This window comes from Dendrobates tinctorius, unplaced genomic scaffold, assembly GCF_039654945.1.
Source record: "Dendrobates tinctorius isolate UK_male_01 unplaced genomic scaffold, ASM3965494v1 ptg000022l, whole genome shotgun sequence".
In the NCBI taxonomy this organism is placed as follows: Eukaryota; Metazoa; Chordata; class Amphibia; order Anura; family Dendrobatidae; genus Dendrobates; species Dendrobates tinctorius.
Window position 1 is genome coordinate 37,404,088 of NW_027361690.1, and position 19,804 is coordinate 37,423,891.

General features: G+C 42.3%; 1 protein-coding gene across 11 annotated transcripts in view; it reads right to left on the minus strand.

Annotated features, from left to right (window-relative positions):
* The window catches only part of PPIP5K1 (diphosphoinositol pentakisphosphate kinase 1), a 273,000-nt gene that overhangs the window by 231,074 nt on the left and 22,122 nt on the right, over positions 1-19,804 (minus strand). For 10 of the 11 annotated variants that reach the window (XM_073568597.1, XM_073568596.1, XM_073568594.1 and 7 more), the window contains exon 2: positions 3,900-4,398. In XM_073568597.1, the coding sequence (XP_073424698.1) occupies positions 3,900-4,055 (156 nt within the window). In that variant the 5' untranslated portion in view covers positions 4,056-4,398. The remainder of the gene's footprint in view (positions 1-3,899; positions 4,399-19,804) is intronic. The other variant, XM_073568589.1, reaches the window with a different exon arrangement.

A 19,804-nucleotide genomic window follows, 5' to 3' on the forward strand; every position in this document is an offset into this window, starting at 1 on the left:
TAAGAATTTATTTTAAAAATAATTGTGTAGGGTCCCACCAGATTTGTAAACCAGCCAGAGTAAAGCAGACTACTGGGACTGGTATTTCAGGCTGGTAAGGATCCAATATCCATGAACCTTACCAGCCTGATAATACCAGGCCGCAGCAGTCTGCTTACCTTGGATGGTTAGCAAAAATAGTGACATCCCCTCAAAAAAAAAAAAAAAAAAAAAAATAGCGTGGGGTCCCCCTATTTCTATTAACCTGCCAAGGAAAAAGCAGACAGCTGTGGCCCATGGATTTTGGCCCATGGATTGGTGCATCCAAAGATGCGCCAATTGTGGCACTTTACCCGTCTCTTCCCACTTGCCCTGTAGCGGTGGCAAGTAGGTTAATATTTGTGGGGTTGATGTCACCTTTGCATTGTCCAGTGGCATCAAGCCCACGGGTTAGTAATGGACAAACGTCTATAAGACAACTATCCATTACTAATCCTATAGTTACAAGGTAAATAAAGACAAAGCCAGAATAAAGTCCTTTCATTGAAATAACGACACCGGCTCTTTTAATAGATTTTAATTAAACCATACTTACGGCATTGTCTATTCCACCGAAGCCCTCGAACTCCTGGAAGAGAAATAAAATAAAAAAGCAATATACTATACCTGTCCACCGAGAAGATATACATACTGTCCCACGACGAGTCCAGCTCTGCCACATCTGGATGCCTTTGGTTGAACGGTGGCATTATGCCACCATCAAGCCTGACATTCAGACACAGCGGAGCTTTAAGCTGATGACCGAAGATAGCTTGGTGACCAGCAGTCACATGCACGGCAGTTCTCACGGTCAGCTGAGCTCATTGCGAGAACTGCAGTGTACGCTAACTTCCGGCTAAAACAAGGTAAGACCTTATTTAAATTAGTACATATGCGTAGTAAGCTGCGTTCCCGCACTTAATACACATGTGACAAAGAAGATAATGCAGTTTTTTCACATCTAATGATAGTGAATGGGCAATTTATGCAGCAGAGACGGAGCGCCTCCGCTACATAAATTGACAAGCTGTGGTCTAAAAAAAAAGTTATGGCTCTGGAAAGAAGGAAAGGAAAATACGAAAACGACAAAACAGAAATTGTCCACATTGGGGAAGGTTCATGTGCTGAAATCCGAAATTACACACTCCCATTCTCAGGAGTATGAGAGGATCGTGTTAAGACTCTAAACAATTAGGTCGGTATTGAATTTCTCCGGAAATAGCGTATTGTCAACAAGTAAACATTTGGAAAGAGATTGCCAAGATTAAGTGCCAAAATGCTCATGATGGACACATTGCTGCAGCGGAGGGCAGTGGCCCGTCTCCTTGGTAATGTGATCATCAATCCAAATTCTAAACAATAAGCATAGGGGTCAAACAGTGACATAAAATGTGGCAACAAAATGCAGGAGATTTTTTCGTTAATATCCTACAAAATGTTGTTGTCTTTTTTTTTTTTTTAATTATTGACACAAACAAGGCTTATTAAAAAATAAAGTATCCTTTTTTTTTTTTTTTTTAAAGGTGTCTGTCTACTGCAATGAATAGAACAAAACTTAATTGTCCCAATTTTATTACTCTGAAGGCCTCGTCTCACATAGCGAGATCGCTAGCGAGATTGCTGATGCGTAGCCAAATTTGTGACGCAACAGTGATCTCGCCAGCGATCTCGCTACATGTGACACATAGCGGCGACCGTCCCCCCCGCTGGATATCGCTGATCGTGCTCGAAAGTCCTGGGCCATTTTTTGAACGTTGGTGTCCCGCTGACCAGCATGCATCGCTGTGTTTGACGCCGACGAGCGACCTCGTAGGCTGGAATCGTTCAGAATAGCTGCTGTGTGACAACGCACCAGCGATCCTTACCAGGTCGTATCATTGTTGGGATCGCTGGTGCATCGTTGAAGAGATCTGCCTGTTTGGCAGCTTACTAGGGACCATGTAGTGACGCACCAGCGATCCTTACCAGGTCATATCGTTGTCGGGATCTCTGATGCGTCACTATGTGAAACGGGACCCTTAGCAACCATTTTTATTTGACTGCGGACCTTTAGGTGTTATCTGGTTTTGAAAAAAAAACCTCTTCCTCAGCTGAAGTGTATTTATTTATTTATTTTAAATCTCTGCTTTAGTCACTTTTCTTAGGTCCACCATTGAGTCTTTGCCTCTGCTCCCGATGTCTATGATTGTCGGCAGCGCTGATGTCACATTGATATTGCTGCAACAGATCAGTGAGCTCAGAGCTGCAAACAATAACAGACACTGGGAGCAATGGGGAGGAACAAATAGAAAGTGCTCCTTGTGTGGATCAACCGATGATATGGTTTAAAGGTGAGTGATTGCTGCTCACCTGGATCAGTTGTGCAACTCAGGCACAACCCTGGTAATTTAGGGATAGATCATCCACGGCCACAGCTACACCCTGTGAACCTCCTTGCGGCGGTTCAGTATAAGAATTCAGGGGAAAAAAACAAAATTAAGGCTTCAAATAGTGCTGGCAAGGATATGAGGGACAAGTTTGCTCATAAAAAAAACAACTTTAAACTTACTGAGCTACGTGTTACGGAGCCCTGCAGCGCCACATTCGTTCAGACCCTCAGGTGTCAGGGTAAAAACTAGATCCCTAGTACAGACCACCATCAGAGATTCCTATCATTGTGGGGGTAATGAAATGTTTTAGCTGTGATATGAACCATGGACGTAAAGCATTTTCATCTACAGTCACAGGGGAAGCTTTACTTATCAACCAATTTTTAAACTTGTCAATATGGAATCACATTGGATGCTCAAATTATCCGTCCTGACACCTGAGGGTCTGAACGACTGTATAGATCACATTATTCAGTGAGGGTTTGTTTGGATACTAGCTCTTTAAGTTTATAATTTTTGTTCTGTACAATTGGTTTCCTGCATATTCAACAGATATAAGTAACATTATTTGCTTTTATTTGTGCCTTTTGTCTGTAATAAATCTAAAACAAATTTTAGATGTAGATTCCTTTATTAGAGTCTGGGAATTTTACCTAGTATTGGAATCAATTGATGTCACCATGGATGGTATAAATGGCGGCTTGTATTATTCAGTTTGTATTAGCCTGATGAAAGAGCTGGACCGGCTCCGTAACACGTAGCTTGATAAATTTAAAGTTTTCTTTGAGAGAACTTCTCCCTCGTATCCTTGGCAGCGCTATTTGACGCTATACTTTTGTTTTTTTCCCCTGAACTGGGAGCACTGGCGAAGACTCAGTCCTGGACCAGGTGAGGGGGAAAGAAGACCGCTTTTTTATTCTTAAACAAGCTGCGGCCAGGAGAAAGGGTGTTTCCAAAATCAGAAAACCTCTTTACAGTGGATCTGTCATCAGTACATGCCTTGCTATGCAAGGACAACACAGTGCACGAACAAGTCTACCTTTTAACCAAAACATTACAGAATGTTGCAGTATTGTGCAGTAACATGTAGAAAGTATTAGGAATATGATATTAGCTCATGGTCAGGAACCTCACCAAAAGGTTTCCTTGCTTCTCAGATCTTTATACTTCTGAACAAGTAACAGGGAATCATATAAAAGAAAATCGGCATTATCATATTCTCCTTCATATTACAGAAATAAATGTAAATATTGTTTTTTTGTGAAATATATCACTGGCACCTACAAGCAACAAAAGACTCCATCACGTTGAACAATGGCCTATATGACCTACAACAGTTGCTAGGCCAGATCCCTACATTCATAAGATACTATATCAGTAAACTATCACTCATATTTGGAATAAAATGTATGCAAATAAACTAAATAAGACTTTAAAACACATTTATGAAAAAGGAACATTTCTCGGTGAAATGCACTACGAAACTACAAATGGCAGTAAGATTTTCCTTACCGTCTCTTCCTCATCTTCGTCTTCCTCTTCTTCGTAGAAATCAACCTCGTCTGGATTCATGTTTGATTCCAGGAAGTCTGTCTCATCATCTCGGGCACCGACAAAAAATCTGGGTGTCGAGCTGTCGCCCTCGCAGGGTGGGGTCAAGGATGACATCACAAACTAGTGAGCCGATCATCACGCTTTGGAACCATTACGTAAAAATAGGACAGACCTTGTGAAAAGATGGGGTCAGTACGAAGGCCTCCAGCTTCAGGACACGGGGTTTAGAAGCAAGAAGAGGATGCATGAGTGGCAAGGAAGGTCCAAGGGCTTCTAACTATGCAAGAAAGCACCAATTTTACCCTGTGCTATATGTCCGGGTGATGCATACATTTTATTACGATAGCTAGAAGGCTATTAGCATCTATTCCTGGAAGAAAAGTACTGGAATACCAATGTGGACGTCTACAGTTCATATGTGATCTCTGCCAGACGTCACTCATCCAGAAAGATCTACCTAAAAAAAAAAAAAACAAAAACAACATATTACAGAATTTCACAATTTTGCAATATTCAGGCAAACACTTAGACTTATTTACTCATTAGTAGACACAACACGATAAAAGGAATTGGCGGAGGATTTACAATGTGTACACATATAAGTAGACAAACTTACTCAACAATGCAAGTCTCTAACAGGACAGTAATCTGGAGGGAAAGAAGGTGATCATATTGTTCAGTGTCCTTCTGGCAGGGCTGAGAAATAAACCAGACTGTTCAGCCAAGAGCTGGCTCAGTGATGATTAGTAACCCGCTGTTCTCTGTGCAGTAGAGGTGAGGGAAAGTTCTGCCTGCTCAATAACCTATGGCTTGCAGTGCTAAGTTCTCCACCCCATAAGGCAGCTGTCTCAGCTCTTCAGAGGAAGAAGCAAGGCTCTGAAGCCACAGAATGCAAGAGCCCTGTCTTAAAGGACTGACAATGGGAAGGGGGGGTTGAAAGGGTGGGATAAGCTCTCTTGGGTTTCGCCTCCAACACCCACTGCTGATACAAAAAGTTGTCTAAATTGTTGGATGGACATCTGTCAGCCCCAGCTATCAGTCCTGGTGAAATAAGTGCATGTTACGCCTGTATGTAACCTTCCCATCCTACATATACAGCGTGTACATCAGCCGCACTGGGCACCACGGGCGGCACAAAGATATTGAAGCACAATTGTGACCCCATGCCTTGAAGTAAAACACTGATAACTGTCAGTAACAGGGCGGGCTTTGTGGGGGATTGGTAATGGAACAACTATAAATATTACAGGCACCCGAATTCCATACTAACCTACATTAGGTAAATGAGCTCGATGTAGAGGACAGATGAATGTCAATCAGGCATTCATGGCTTTGTAAAGAAAGCCATTTGCTAAGTCGCTGGACATTCCCCCTTAAGTCACTCCTCGCATGGCGCTTTTTCCCTAATGAGAGCATAGGTACACGTTTCTGAATAACAGCTGTAAAAGTCCAGCCTCAACAGGAACAAAACCATTTCAGACTGCAACCAGTGCGGCCACCATCACTTACAAGCATATAAACCAAGGCACCACACGAGCAATCACTTTTTCACCTTCCAGCAGACGCTAGAGTAGAAATGTAGCTTTCAATAGCACCTACTCCAAAAGGGCTACCACATACTACAAGGCCATGCCAAGTCTCCAGAGGAGAGTCCTACTTGAAGGGAATCTGTCAGAAGGATCAACCCTCCTAAGGCTAGGTTCACATTACATTTAACCAGCCCGTTCAACGCATAGCATAACGCGATCGCGTTATGCTATACCCGCTAGCGCAGATGTGCCATCTGCGCTAGCGGTGACGGAGCCTCAGACGCTGCAGCCCGCGTCTGAGACTCAGTCACTGAATGACGCCCGAATGACGCCCGTCGCGATGCGCCTGACAACGGATGGCAATGGCAGCGTTTACAGACTGCGTTACACCGTGTTATGCCGCGGAGTAACGCAGTCCGTCTAACAGACTGCTAAAAAGAAATGTGAACCCGGCCTAAGCCGTCTATACAGGCATGTACGTCATAGGAAGCTGAATAAAAGGATACCTCTGTGACCTCATGTCTTATGGCAAAACCGTCTTTTTGTTTTGATTTCTTCATATGTAAAGAGCTCATAAGATCTATGGGCCGGACACTGATCTCCCTGAGAATCTGCCTCCAGAGATTAGTATAAATGATAGTGGGGTTACCAGTGTGAGACAAGTAGATCAGGAGAGCAAACTGTCAGTCATTACATGTCTCACACTGGTGTAGCCCCCTTTCATGTAAAACAATCTCTGGAGGCAGATCCTCATGGAGATCAGTGTCCGGCCCATAGATCTTATGAGCTCTTTACATATGAAGAAAAATGTGGATTTCTCTGGAATTAAACATCGGTTCGCAGATATCAAGGTATCATTTTATTCAGCTTCCTTTGACCTATATGCCCACGTAGACAGCTTAAAAGGGTTAATCCTACTGACAGATTCACTTTACTGGTAACTCTCTGCCAAGTGGGATGTCCCGAGCAACATGGAAGACATCTTCATATCTTTTTGTCGTAATAGAACAATCTCTTTAAAAGTGAACATGTCAGTAGGAGTATGCACACTAACCTACAGACACTGTCATGTTGTCGCAGTTATACTGATTACAATGATACCTTGGTGATGAAATCCGTCTTGTGGTTATTGTTTAATCTTTATTTGCAGTTTTGTGTTAATGATATGCTCGTGCCGCGGGGCGGCCTGTGGGGGGGGGGTCTTCATGTGGTGCTCTGCTTATATACTCATCTGTAAAGCTTATGACAGGTCACTGACCCTCATTGACCAGCCCCCTATGCATTTCTTATTATGGTTTTTTTTTTAAAAACACAAATCATGCAGGCGGCGGCCTGCGCTGTAACAAGATACAATCTATAATATGCATACTTTCAATTGATTTTGTCATATACATTTCTTGAGAAAAAAAAAAAAAAATTCTTAATCAAAATAGCATCAGCGATAGATGCCACTGCCATTTTGCTAGAGAAAAAAAATAATTAGCGATATCAAGATGGAGCCAGCGGCACCTGCCCAGTAACATCAGATTGCCGATATATGCTACTGCGCAGGTGCCACCGCCGGCGCCATTTTGATGGAGTCAATTTATTTTTTCCTCTGGCACATTGGTGTCGGCGCTCCAAATGAGGCTACTACTGCGCAGGCGTAGCAGCCGGCGCCATTTTGATTAAGATTTTTTTTTTCTCAAGAAATTTAGATGACAAAATGAAATAAAAGTATGGATATTATAGGTCGCATCATGTTACAGCGCAGTTCGCCGCCTGCATGATGAATGTAATTTTGTTTTCAAACAACAAGATATTCATTATGAAAACTAGGGGGCAAATCACTGCAGAACTGAAAACTGAAAATAAAACTTAAACCACCGCCACAAGACGGATTTCTTTAACCCAGGTATCATTTTAAACAGTATAACAGCGCCGACCTGACACTGTCTGTAGGTTACTGAGCACAATCCTGATGACAGGTTCCCTTTAAAGGACATATCCAATATATTTCTTATTCTGTTCCGTTTCCTTTCTACATACCCCTAAAATGAACACCTCATTTTAATTTACTTTACCAATTTACTTGCTCAATTCTCCTCTAAACTGCCATTACATCACTGTCTTAATTGTCATTTAACCTTTTTCTCTCGTACATGAAAACAAAAGGATTGAAATCAAGGATTGGATCAAATTTTTATCAATGTCAGTTTTTACTATCACCAATTTTCTTGTATTCAAACAAACAAGTAAAGCTTTTCCAATCCATAATGTTAGAAACAGCACCATATTTTGTACATTATTTTCACATACTCATACACTTCTTTGGGCAATTTCTAGCTGGAACTTGGATCAACAAAGGACATGTCTCCATGTTTTGGTGCAAAAAAATCATGCACATGTGAACATCACTACAGGCCCATGTGAACCCAGCCTAAGGAAATATTCAGCAGAAAAACCGAAGCAAAACTTCTACCACATGCTGTGAAATTTGTACAGACTTTGCACTATCATCCAATATCTGCTGCAGATATTTTCCACAGTTAAAGCGAAATTTTAAGAAATCGCATGCATTTTGCTGGTAATGGAATCTGTCACCAGGTTCTGAAATCTGAAAGCAGCACAATGTAGAATTAAGAGACCCTGATTCCAGAAATGTGTTATTTACTGGGCTGCTTGCTGCAGTTTTTATAAAATCACAGTTTTATTAGCAGTTTACTAGAGGACTAGTAAACCTGCTGACGTGGTTCTCCATATTCATGAGCTCACCCCCCACCACTAATTGACAGCTTTCAACCTATGCACAGTGTACACAGAATGCAACCAATCACTGGTGCAGAAGCAATGCAGAGTATTAGATCAGCAATCTGTCAGTGTAAAGTTGATGTCTCATTCTGGGATGTAAAAAAAAGTACAAAAAAAAGTTACCCTATTAAAAATTATAAAAAAAATAAAAAAAAAAAAATCACAAAATGAACAAAAAAAAGAAAAATTATTAATTCAATAAATACATTTATTTAAAGACAAAAATAAACAAAAAAAGTACACATATTTAGTATCACCATGTCCACAATGACCCAACCTAAAAAACTGTACCATTATTTAACCCCTTCACAGAATGTTTTTGTGGGAAAAATGTGATTTTTTTATTTTCACAGCTCAACCTTATAAGCTTCTGGGAGGCACCTGGGGACTCAAGGTACTCACCATACATCTAGGTAAGTTGCTTGAGGGGTCTACTTTACAAAATGGTGTCACCTGTTGGGGGTTTCCACTTTTTAAGCACATCAAGGACTCTCCAAATACAACATGGCGTCCGCTGATGATTCCAGCAAATTTTGCAAATTAAAATAAAATAAAATTGTGCCTAAAGTAACATTTTTATGAAAAAAAAGTTAAATGTTCATTTTTTTTCTTCCACATTCCAATAATTCCTGTGAAACACTTGAAGGGTTAATAAAGTTCTTAAATGTGGTTTTGAGCACCTTGAGGGGCCCAGTTTTTAAAATGGTGTAAATTTGGGGCATTTTCTATCAAATGTGAGGTGGTCCCTAAAAATAGTTTTGTAAATTTTTGTTGTAAAAATGGGAAATCGCTGGTCAACTTTTAACCCTTATAAGTTCCTAGTAAAAAAAAATTATGCTGATGCAAAGTAGACACGTAGGAAATGTTATTTATTAACTATTTTGTGTGACACCACTCTCCCATTTAAGGGCATACAAATTTATTTATCAGAAATGAAAAAAATTGGCCTTATCAAGAAGGTGAGAACAGGTATCGGAGTGAATGGGCTAAAATCAGTTATTGCTTTCCCATAGAAAAATCTGCAGAGGAAAAATCAGATCCAAGTCCGCATAACTCTGCATGGGAATTTTCAGGTGATTCCAGCAGAAATAACACAAAGAAAATCAGATGCTTGTGGACTTATCTTGGATGGAAGAGAGCAAAAATCTCCAAACACAGTAAAGCAGTCCAAGCAAGATACAGCCTGTTCTCTCAGTCCACACCAATGTAAGCAGCCCTTGTATTCCGGACAATAACATTGTATGTTTAGATTTCCTGAAGCAGAGAAGACACTGTGCAGATCACAACTCTGCGCACATCAGTGACATTTTTTAGGTTTCTGACTGCTTCTTTGCACCTTTTTTTTTTTTTTTTTTACTATGAACCAGAGAACCCGTTGAATTGAATGCAGGTCCCCTTGAATGCAGCCCACTGTGTACAAAGCATAACCTATTGTTACATGATGGGCACATTTATGTGCGCAGGGAGCTCCAACAAGTGTTTGTGTCCCATCCAAAGAGCTGCACAAAGCTCGGATTCATTTTCCATCCCACTCCATCAGCATCGTGACAGCGCGGTAACCAACCTTAAAATAAGTAGGCCAATGAAAAATGTTGGCTGTAGTCTGGAAAAGAAGGATTACGTCAGTGTTGTCTGCTAGTATGCCACACTAGAAAAAGTGGCATTGCACAATATTCACAGCTGACCACATACATGCATATCAGGCTGTTGCCCCATATTTTATATGGGAGGGGGGGGGGCATATCTCATTGGGATGATGTACTACCACAGGTGTTGGCATCCTCCACCGATCAGAAAAAGATTACATCAGAACCCTTGTTTTAGCTGACTGACTTCGAGATCCTGAAGAGAATGTCAATCCTGTGAACAATCTGTGAAAGCATCAAACCACCCAACATACTGCGCACAATTCACCAATAAGTGCACGGGCAAAGCAGTAATACTGTTCACTCTGGCTCCAGTAGGAACCTCCACCCAGAATCCTTCCTGTACACTAGGTCCAATGGTTTCAAAGGGGTCCAGGAGATGCCTCTGAAATCCATCGTGCTGGGATTGTGGTAGTTCTATCATTTTTATAGTTCTACTCTTGTGATGGTGCAGAAAAACAAAAAAAAAAGTAGAAAGTAAACACGGCCTTTAGGCAATGTGCAGATGGAGATGTTCTGCTTATTTTTCGAAGCAGAAACTGAATAGAACCGCAACGTTTTTGAGGAAAAGTTGGAGAGTTTCTGCTCAGTTTCTACTCTGATAAGAACTCTAAAAACTTGGTGTGCACAGGTGTTTTCTGGTTCATGCACTTCTGTATCAATCTCTTACCTGTCCCTTACTTTACCTCTTACCTCCTAATCTCTTACCTTCAGTTGTTCATTAGAAATTGTTTACTCTTAAGGAATGAAGATCATGCGATAGTGGACAAATCAGTTGAATAGTCTTCCGTGTAAGACATGGACAACCAAGTCCTAAGAGTATCCTGATGTTCTTACAAAATATCACTATTTTCCAGCACTTTGGGGGGACGGAGGCTGGACCCACACTCTCTGATGGCCATATGCTCTATTAGGGCATTTCTTAAAGGGGTTGTCTAGGCATAAGAAGGGATTAGGAAATAAACAATGAGCCAAGTTGAACAGACAGTTCCCTACATGGTTTAGTGGCTGTTGCTGGATATTGACGATCCACCGCTATAAAAAATAGATAACAAACAAGTAAAATGCTCATTTGTTGTCTAAGAAGATCATTTTTGAGGGCTGTTCTGCCCTCAATAAGCATGGCATATGGGAACACAATAATCATATTAAAGACTGTCAACATACAGTTTTGTCAGTTCATGTGAATGGGACCAGAAAATAGTGTAGATCGACTCCTCATGTGCACATACCCTAAGGCCACGTGCACACATTCAGTATTTGGTCAGTATTTTACATCAGTATTTGTTCCGTTGCATTTTTACCCACTCCTGGTTTTGGCTTCCAAATATTGATGGGAAATACTGAACGTGTGAACGTGGGCCAAGTGTCAATTTACAAAGAATCTTTACATTGGAGGATTGTAGACTACAAAGGGTCAGGTAGGTTTTTTTTTAATATAAACCCAATTGGTCTTAAAATTAATTATCAAACTACACAAGTGGAAAGAGTGAAATCTTATTAATGCCGTATTCACACGTGTAACGGCCCAGGCAAGGAATGGCTAAGGGGACTCCTGACCCGAACTTCACAGCCTCATAGACATGCGCACAGTCCATGGTCGGACAGTGACACACGGATGTATGACTGCGACCTTAGTACAATGGCGCAACAGACGTGCTCACTTAAAAAGAGCGCTCCTTTGTTCTCTTTGCGAGAGCCACTGCCAGACATCTTTGGCTTGGCTTACCTCAGAGAAAACAAATAGATTGGCAGTCCAAAAATGAAGTTGCCAGGTCATTTGCGTCCTCAACAATTATCAGTCTAGGGTTCCCCCCATACACATTAGAATTTTGGCCGAACCTGTCAATATCGGCTGACAGTCTATTGTGTATGGGGGCTTTAGAAAGGATCATCATTTCAAGGTGGCAAGGTAAAGACAAAGATAATGGGTCATCCATTATAACAGTGAGAGCAAACCAAAGCACTATAGTGTACAGAAATCAGTGATTAACCAGGAGCTAGATAGTCATTGAGGTGTTTACAACATAAACTCGGCTATTATGTCTTTATCTGGCAATTAATTAATAGATATGAAAAGCTTATAAATGGCTGTTTGCATTGGCATCTGCATGTACTGAGGACAACACCTTCTCTTGTAATTACATGAAACAGTTCACATTGACGTTACTGTTTCGTGAAGAATTCATCTTGGAGAAAATCCCAATGCCTTATAACCGGACACAACGGGTTTCCATTTTTCTTATTGAATAACCAAACAATCTGCCACAAACGAGAATGATTGCATGAACAAGCAAGTCAAGAACAAAAAAAACTTTTGATAATTTTTATAATCCAGCTCACACGAGCATTTGTCTTTTTCTTTGACAAAGTTATCACTCAACAATAAATGGAAATATTTCCAAAAGAGCAACTTGCTGACCAGGCAGGGATGATCCTATTGGCAGGACTCTTAGTGATATACGGACCTAAAAGTAGACAATCCTTTTAAGAATTAGTTCATATCAACACCATGGTTTCCATTTCAAACAAAATCCACAATGCAGTGCAGAATCCGTTTGTTTTCCAGGCAAGCCCAATTTAAGGAAATTAAGAAGGACATTTCACATTTTTAAACAGGCCATAGGTTTCAAGGAATATGGGAAACAAAAAATATATCTCTGCTGCTGAAAAGCATTAAGTGCAATGCCTAGGACAAGGTTTGAAAATGATAGATATTTCATGAAAACTTAAGCGTGATCATCATACTGTGAAGAGATTTGTAGCTGATGTAGAGCACAGATGTGTTTGTGCAGATAAAGGCATAATGAGGAGCAGCTGCTAAAATACCATAACAAAGGAAAAAGCAGGTATTTGAAGCTGCAGGTGCTATGGAACCTCAAGGTGTAGGATCCTACAGAAGCTTGCAGTGGTGCATAAACCTACTATTCGCCCTCCCCTTAACAGAGCTCACAAGCAGAAACTTTTGCAGTGGGCCCAAATAATATATGAAGACTAATTTTAAAACAGTTTTGTTTACTGACAAGTGTGGTGCAACCTTGGATGGTCCAGATGGATGTTTGGCGGATGGCCATCATGTCTCAACAAGGCTGCAAAGCAAGGAAGTGGCAGAGTTATGTTTTAGAGGCAGGAATCATGGAGAGAGCTGGTAGGCCCCTTTAGGGTCACTGAAGGTATGGCAATGACCTTGGTAATATAGTTTCTGACTGACCACTTTCTTTCATGGTACAAAAAAAAAAAAAAGAACCGTGCCAACCATATCAAAATCACTTTCATGCATGACAATTCTGCAAACAATACCTGAGTCATTGGCTGCTACAGGCATAAAAGAAGAGAAACTCATGGTGTGGCCACCATCCTCCCCTGACCTCACCCCTATTGAGAATCTTTGGAGTATCCTCAAGTAAAAGATCTATGAGGGTGGGAGGCAGTTCACATCACAGCAGCAGCTAGGGGAGGCTATTCTGACAAAGAAATAAAAAAAAGAAACTATCCAAAAACTCACAAATTCAATGCAAACACGAATTGTGAAGGTGAGGTCAAAGGAGGTGTCTTATGTTAACATGTGCCGTATATACTCGTGTATAAGCCGACCTGAGTATAAGCCGACACCTCTAATTTTGCCACAAAAAACTGGGAAAACTTATTGACTCGCGTATAAGCCTAGGGTGGAAAATGCAGCAGCTACTGGTAAATTTCAAAGATAAAAATAGATACCAATAAAAGTAAAATTAATTGAGACATCAGTAGGTTAAATGTTTTTGAATATCCATATTGAATCAGGAGCCCCATATAATGCTCCATACAGTTCATGATGGGCCCCATAAGATGCTCCATACAAAATACACCCCATATAATGCTGCACAAAGGTTAATAATGCCTGTTGTGAACTCTCTTAATCCCACTTTTGTGGCAGGGCTCCCTCTGGTGGATACTGCTGGTAGTGGAGCTGGTCAACAGGATGTTAATCCAACAGCTGCAGAGAATGATTGGAGAAGTGGAGGTAGTGACTGGGAGTACATAAGCGAGCAAGCTTCTCTCAGTGGCTGCCGGTGATACTCATGTCTGTGCATAGTGAGGATAGCTGTCTCCTGCCTGATCCAGCATTTTCCAGCTAAGTGTCTTTTGCTAAATCCTTTGCATCTGATTTTGCCTTGCTGTCAGGAGTCAGCTGGCTCCCCCTGGGGCTGCTGGCTCCTGCCCTGTATTTTTGTATCTTGTGTTTGATCAGTTCCCTGCTGTATTAGCCTGTCGCTAGCCGCCAGTTCACACCTGAGTGCTGATATAGTGGGGGCGAGGTTGTGCTAACCTCAGTATTTTTGTGCTTCAGTCGTGTTGGAAATTTTAAGTTTTTTGCGTGATTGCAGACAATGCCTTTTCTCTCCTATCTAGTCAATGTGGGGCCCATCATTTGCTCAGTCTATTTTCTGTCTGTGCCCGTATTTCATCTTGTCTCACCGACAATATATGTTTGGGGGCTGTCTATTCCTTTGGGGATCTGCTCCGGGGCAGTTTAGATTTCACCTGTCGTTAGGCTTAGTTAGTCCTCCGGCTGTGATGAAGCGTCTAGGGCATCGTAGGAACGCTCCACAGCTACTGCTAGTTTGTGTTGTTAAGATCAGGGGTCTGCAATCCTCTGAGTGACCAACCTCTCTGGTTTCTGGTGGCATAACCTTTTGCACTTTCCTCCTCGGTGACCCATTCATAACAAATGCCCCCACAAGATTCTCCATAGAATAATATGCCCCATATAATGCTCCATAAAGGTTATGGACCCATAAGATGCTCCATAGATTATGCCCCCATAAGGTGCTCCATAGATTATGCCCCCATAAGGTGCTCCATAGATTATGCCCCCATAAGGTGCTCCATAGATTATGCTCCCATAAAATGCTCCATAGACTATGCCCCCATATGCTGCCCCATAGACTATGCACCCATATGCTGCCACATAGACTATGCCCTTATATGCTGCCACATAGACTATGCCCCCATATGGTGCCCCATAGGATATGCCCCCATATGGTGCCCCATAGGATATGCCCCCATATGGTGCCCCATAGGATATGCCCCCATATGGTGCCCCATAGGATATGCCCCCATATGGTGCCCCATAGGATATGCCCCCATATGGTGCCCCATAGGATATGCTGCCCCATATGCTGCTCCATAGGATATGCTGCCCCATATGCTGCTCCATAGGATATGCTGCCCCATATGCTGCTCCATAGGATATGCTGCCCCATATGCTGCTCCATAGGATATGCTGCCCCATATGCTGCTCCATAGGATATGCTGCCCCATATGCTGCTCCATAGGATATGCTGCCCCATATACTGCTCCATAGGATATGCTGCCCCATATGCTGCTCCATAGGATATGCTGCCCCATATGCTGCTCCATAGGATATGCTGCCCCATATAAAAAAAAATGCCATACTCACCTCTCCTGCTCAGGACCTCACCTGTCTGGGGGCGATCGCTGCTCACCGCTGTTTGCCATGTCGTCTGTCAGTGACGTTCAGGCAGCAGAGGGCACGGCGTGCACTAACCACGTCACCGCGCCCCCTGCTGCCTAAACGTCACAGACAGAGGATGCAGCAGACAGCGGTGAGCAGCGATGGACCGGGGGACAGGTGAATATTGCTATACTTACCTCCCCTGGCGTAGTCTCTGCAGCGGCAGCATTGCTTCTCCACCGTCTCCCTTCCTGCCTTCGGCGTTCACGTGGTACCGATCATTACACTCATGAATATGCGCATATTCATGAGTTTAATGAGCGGTACCATGTGACCGCTGAAGGCAGGGAGACCGTGAAGCGGCGGGGGGCTGCAGAGACTGTGCCAGGTGAGGCAAGTATGATCTCTGACACCCCCGCTCACTCTCCCCCGCCAACCCTCAGGTATATGACTCGTGGTATAAGACGAGAGGGGGACATTCAGCCCAAAAAAATGGGCTGAAAATCTCGACTTATACACGAGTATATACGGTAACTTTTGACTGAAAAAGCATTTTATTTCAGCAAATGTGGCCTCTTCATGCTGCAAATTCAACAAATCACCATTTTCAGTTCTATAAACCGGAAGGGTATGTTTCCACAGTTAGTAAACACTGCGGGTTTGACGCTGCATACAGCCGCAGCATCAAACCAGCAGCATCCAGAAGTTACAGCATAGTGGAGGGGATTTCATGAAATCCCATCTCCACTATGCGTTAAAAGACGCAGGCGGCAGACCTGCGTAAATGGACATGCTGCGCGTCTTTTCAGAATGCGGCGACGCTCCGTCGCCGCACCATAAATTTCCCATAGACAATCATTAGATGCAGTAAAACCGCATCTAATGATTAGTCACATAAACGCAGCTTACTACGCATGTCTACTAATTAACATAAGGTCTTGCCTGTTCCGCCGCCGGAAGTCCGCGTCCACTGCAGTTCTCGTGATAACTTAGCTTATTGCGAGAACTGCCATGTACGTGAACAAGGGGTATTTCCGGTCACTAGGATAGTTCTCATGGTCAGCTGACCATGAGAACTACAGTGTAGGTGACCGCCGGAGATCTTCGGTGGTCATCTAAAAGCTCTGCTATATCCGGATGTCATGCATCCAGCTGTAGCAGAGCTGGACTCGTTGTGGGACAGGGGGTATTTGTGTTGGTTTGTTTTTGTTTTTTGTTTTTTTCAGGTAATCGAGGGCTTCGCTTGGATTTGGACGTGCATTAAAAATATGGAAAACTGTGGAGAGCTTTATTTCATTAAAATACTTTTTTCTGGATGTCTTTTTTTAACCCTTTAACTATAGGATTAATAATGGATAAGTGTCTTATTGACAACTCTCCATTATTAACCGGGCTTAATGTCACCTTACAATCAAAGGTGACATTAACCCCATATACCACCGCTATATGGCAGTGGGAAGAGAGGCTAAGCACCGGAATTGTCGCATCTTACAGATGCGCCATTGCTGGGGAGGCTGCGGGCTGGTGTTTGTAGCCGGGGGGGTCCAATATCCATGGAACCTCTCTAGGCTATGAATATCAGTCCGCAGCTGTCTGTGTAGCCTTTCTGGCTATAAAATATAGGGGGACCCCTCATCATTTTTTGGGGGGTCCCCCTATTTATTAGCCAGTAAAGGCTATGCAGACAGCTTCAAGATGATATTCATAGCCTGGGAAGATCCATGGGTATTACCCGCTTCCCAGGCTAAAAATATTGGCAGCCGGCCGTCGGCTTTCCCTCTCTGGCGCAGAAAATTGCGCAGGAGCCCAAGCCATTTTTTTTTGGGGGGGGGGGGGTGTCACCCTATTTTAATAGCCAGATATATCTATGTATCTGCAGATATCTATTTATGGATATATGGGTTAGACAAATGTTAAAGAAGAGGTTGGACCAGAAATGACATCAAATTTTTTTTTTTTGTTAAATAATGCTTTATTTAGCTTACCAAAAAACGCATACAAATCTGCATGAAAAAAAACGCATCAAAAACGCAGGTGCAGATTTGGTGCAGATTTTACCTGCGTCGAATCCTGAGCAAATCCTGACCGTGGAACCATACCCGGAGAGTTTGGAAACTCTGTTGTGCATAGTAATTTGCATTTTTATTTTTTTTTAGTTTTGAAAAATATACTATCATTGGGATGTTTGTCCAATAAAATGTGATTTATTCTCTAACAGTTGATGATTTGAATAATAAATATAATGACGTATTTCTATCGACCATTTAGGAAAATCAGAGAACAATAGCATTAATATAATTGTGGACACAGTACATGAATTTAAAGTAGAGTTAAAGACCAGTAATAAGTTTTTATCGTAATCTGCAAGACAGAAGCTGAGCCAGCTCCATTCAGGGCAGATGCCATCAGATCAGCTAGCTCCAATCACTGCTGTTAAATCCCTTAAATGCCACTGTCAAACTCTGACTGCGGCATTTAAGCCATGTGATCTAGTTTCAGGCGCCATTTGCCACCTCTCCAACACAAAGTCACAGAATGCTGACAGGTCGCCAGGGCAGCATGCGGCCTACTGAAATATTCAATCATATACTAGGTGATCAAATGATTGCAAATCCCTATAAAAGACACCCCAAAAAAATGAAAAGCAAAAAAAATACACAAAACACGATTTTAAAGATATTAAAAGAAAATAAATAACAGTCATAAAGCAAACGAAAACGTAATCTTCAATTTAGTCTTCAAAACTGTCTTTTTAAGGGCTCATACTCACATGCGAGAAACTCGGACAAGTCTCGCACGTCAATACCCGGCACTGCCGCCGACACTCGCATCGGCGCGTTCAGCTGCATAGAAATACATGCAGCTAAACGCTCAGATCCGAGTGTCGGCGGCAGTGCCGGGTATTGACGTGCGAGACTTGTCCGAGTTTCTCGCATGTGAGTATGAGCCCTTAGTCTCCAAAACTGATCTGGGAAATCATGATGTCCGTTCCTCATCACTGCAATCAACAACATGAATAAAAAAATAAAACAATGGTGGAATTGATTTTTTTTTTTTTAACTATTCACTATTCCATCTCGAATGGTAAAGTGAATGGTATCTGTCACGACGACAGCTCCTGCAGCAAAAAAACAAGTCCTCGTAGGGATGTTGACGGAAAAAAAATGATGACTTTTGCAAGAAGTGGAGGAAAAAACATAAGCACAAAAATGAAAAATCATCTAGTCATTAAGGGATTAAGACTCCACAGTACTGCTTTGCTCTGGGTGGAAAGCATGTAGGTTTTTCCAATGTGTAAAGGTTTTAAAGTTTAAAGGGAAACCGTTACGTGAAAAATCAATATTAACTTGCAGGTATAGGGTTAATCTGCAGGTTAATAGTGTTCTGAACCTGCCCAAGGGCGACAACTTAGACCTACGCTGCCGGGAGGAAATGAACATTATTTCCATGGCAGGGGTCAGGTTTCAGTCACTGTGGCGGCTCTGAGGCGGGTTTAGTGCTGTAACCACGCCCTCCGGCACAGACTGACAGCAGCCCTAGTGCTGATCCTGCTGTCAGTCAGTGTGGGGAGCATGGTTACAACCGCCGCTCCCTATACATGGAGCGGTGACTGAACCCGCACCGGCGCCACCCCTATGCCTGAATGTTGATCGCTGTCAGGAGGAAGAAAACCAATTTCCTTCCAGCAGAGGGGCTCTAAGTGCGGGCGCCAGGCAAGTTCAGAACGCTATTAACCTTCAAATTAACAACATATCTGCAGGTGAATAGCTTTCTTTCACGTGACAGGGTTTCTTTAATGCTCCATTTCCGTAGCTTCCAATGCCAACATACGGTGTGATTTCTGTCATCACACACAAACATCCAGAAATAGCATGGAAACAATAGTCCATACGAAGCTGCTGAGTCTCTTCCTTCCTTGGGACGGGATGACAAGGCTGCAGAGCAACCACCATGGTGAACATACTGTTTTAATTTTGAACTGCTTCTAGATGGTTTAATCCAGTTACATCTGAAAATAAATGTGCATCTGACAATATGTCTTTGATACCATCCAGTACCCTTGTAATCGGTGAATGCAGGAAGTGGTTTTATGCTTTGGGAAAGAGATGGCTGCAGAATGGGATTTAAAGGGAAACGATCATCAGAAAATTACCCAATGTTTCAATCAGCTTTTTGTGTTAGATGTATTTTTAAAACATTTTTTGCAAGGTTTTTCTTTTTTAGAGTCATACTTCTTGTCCTTGTAAGCCTCATTCACACATCCGTGTTTAAATATGTATGTGGAAAAAAAAAATGGTACTAGAGTCAGTGTTTTGGATCAGTGTAAGGCCAGTATCACACTACCGTGTGTGATGTGAGAAACTCACACAAGTCTCTGTCATCAACACCAGGCCGCCGGCACTCAGGACCGGAGCTGCAGCTGCATGTATTTCTATGCAG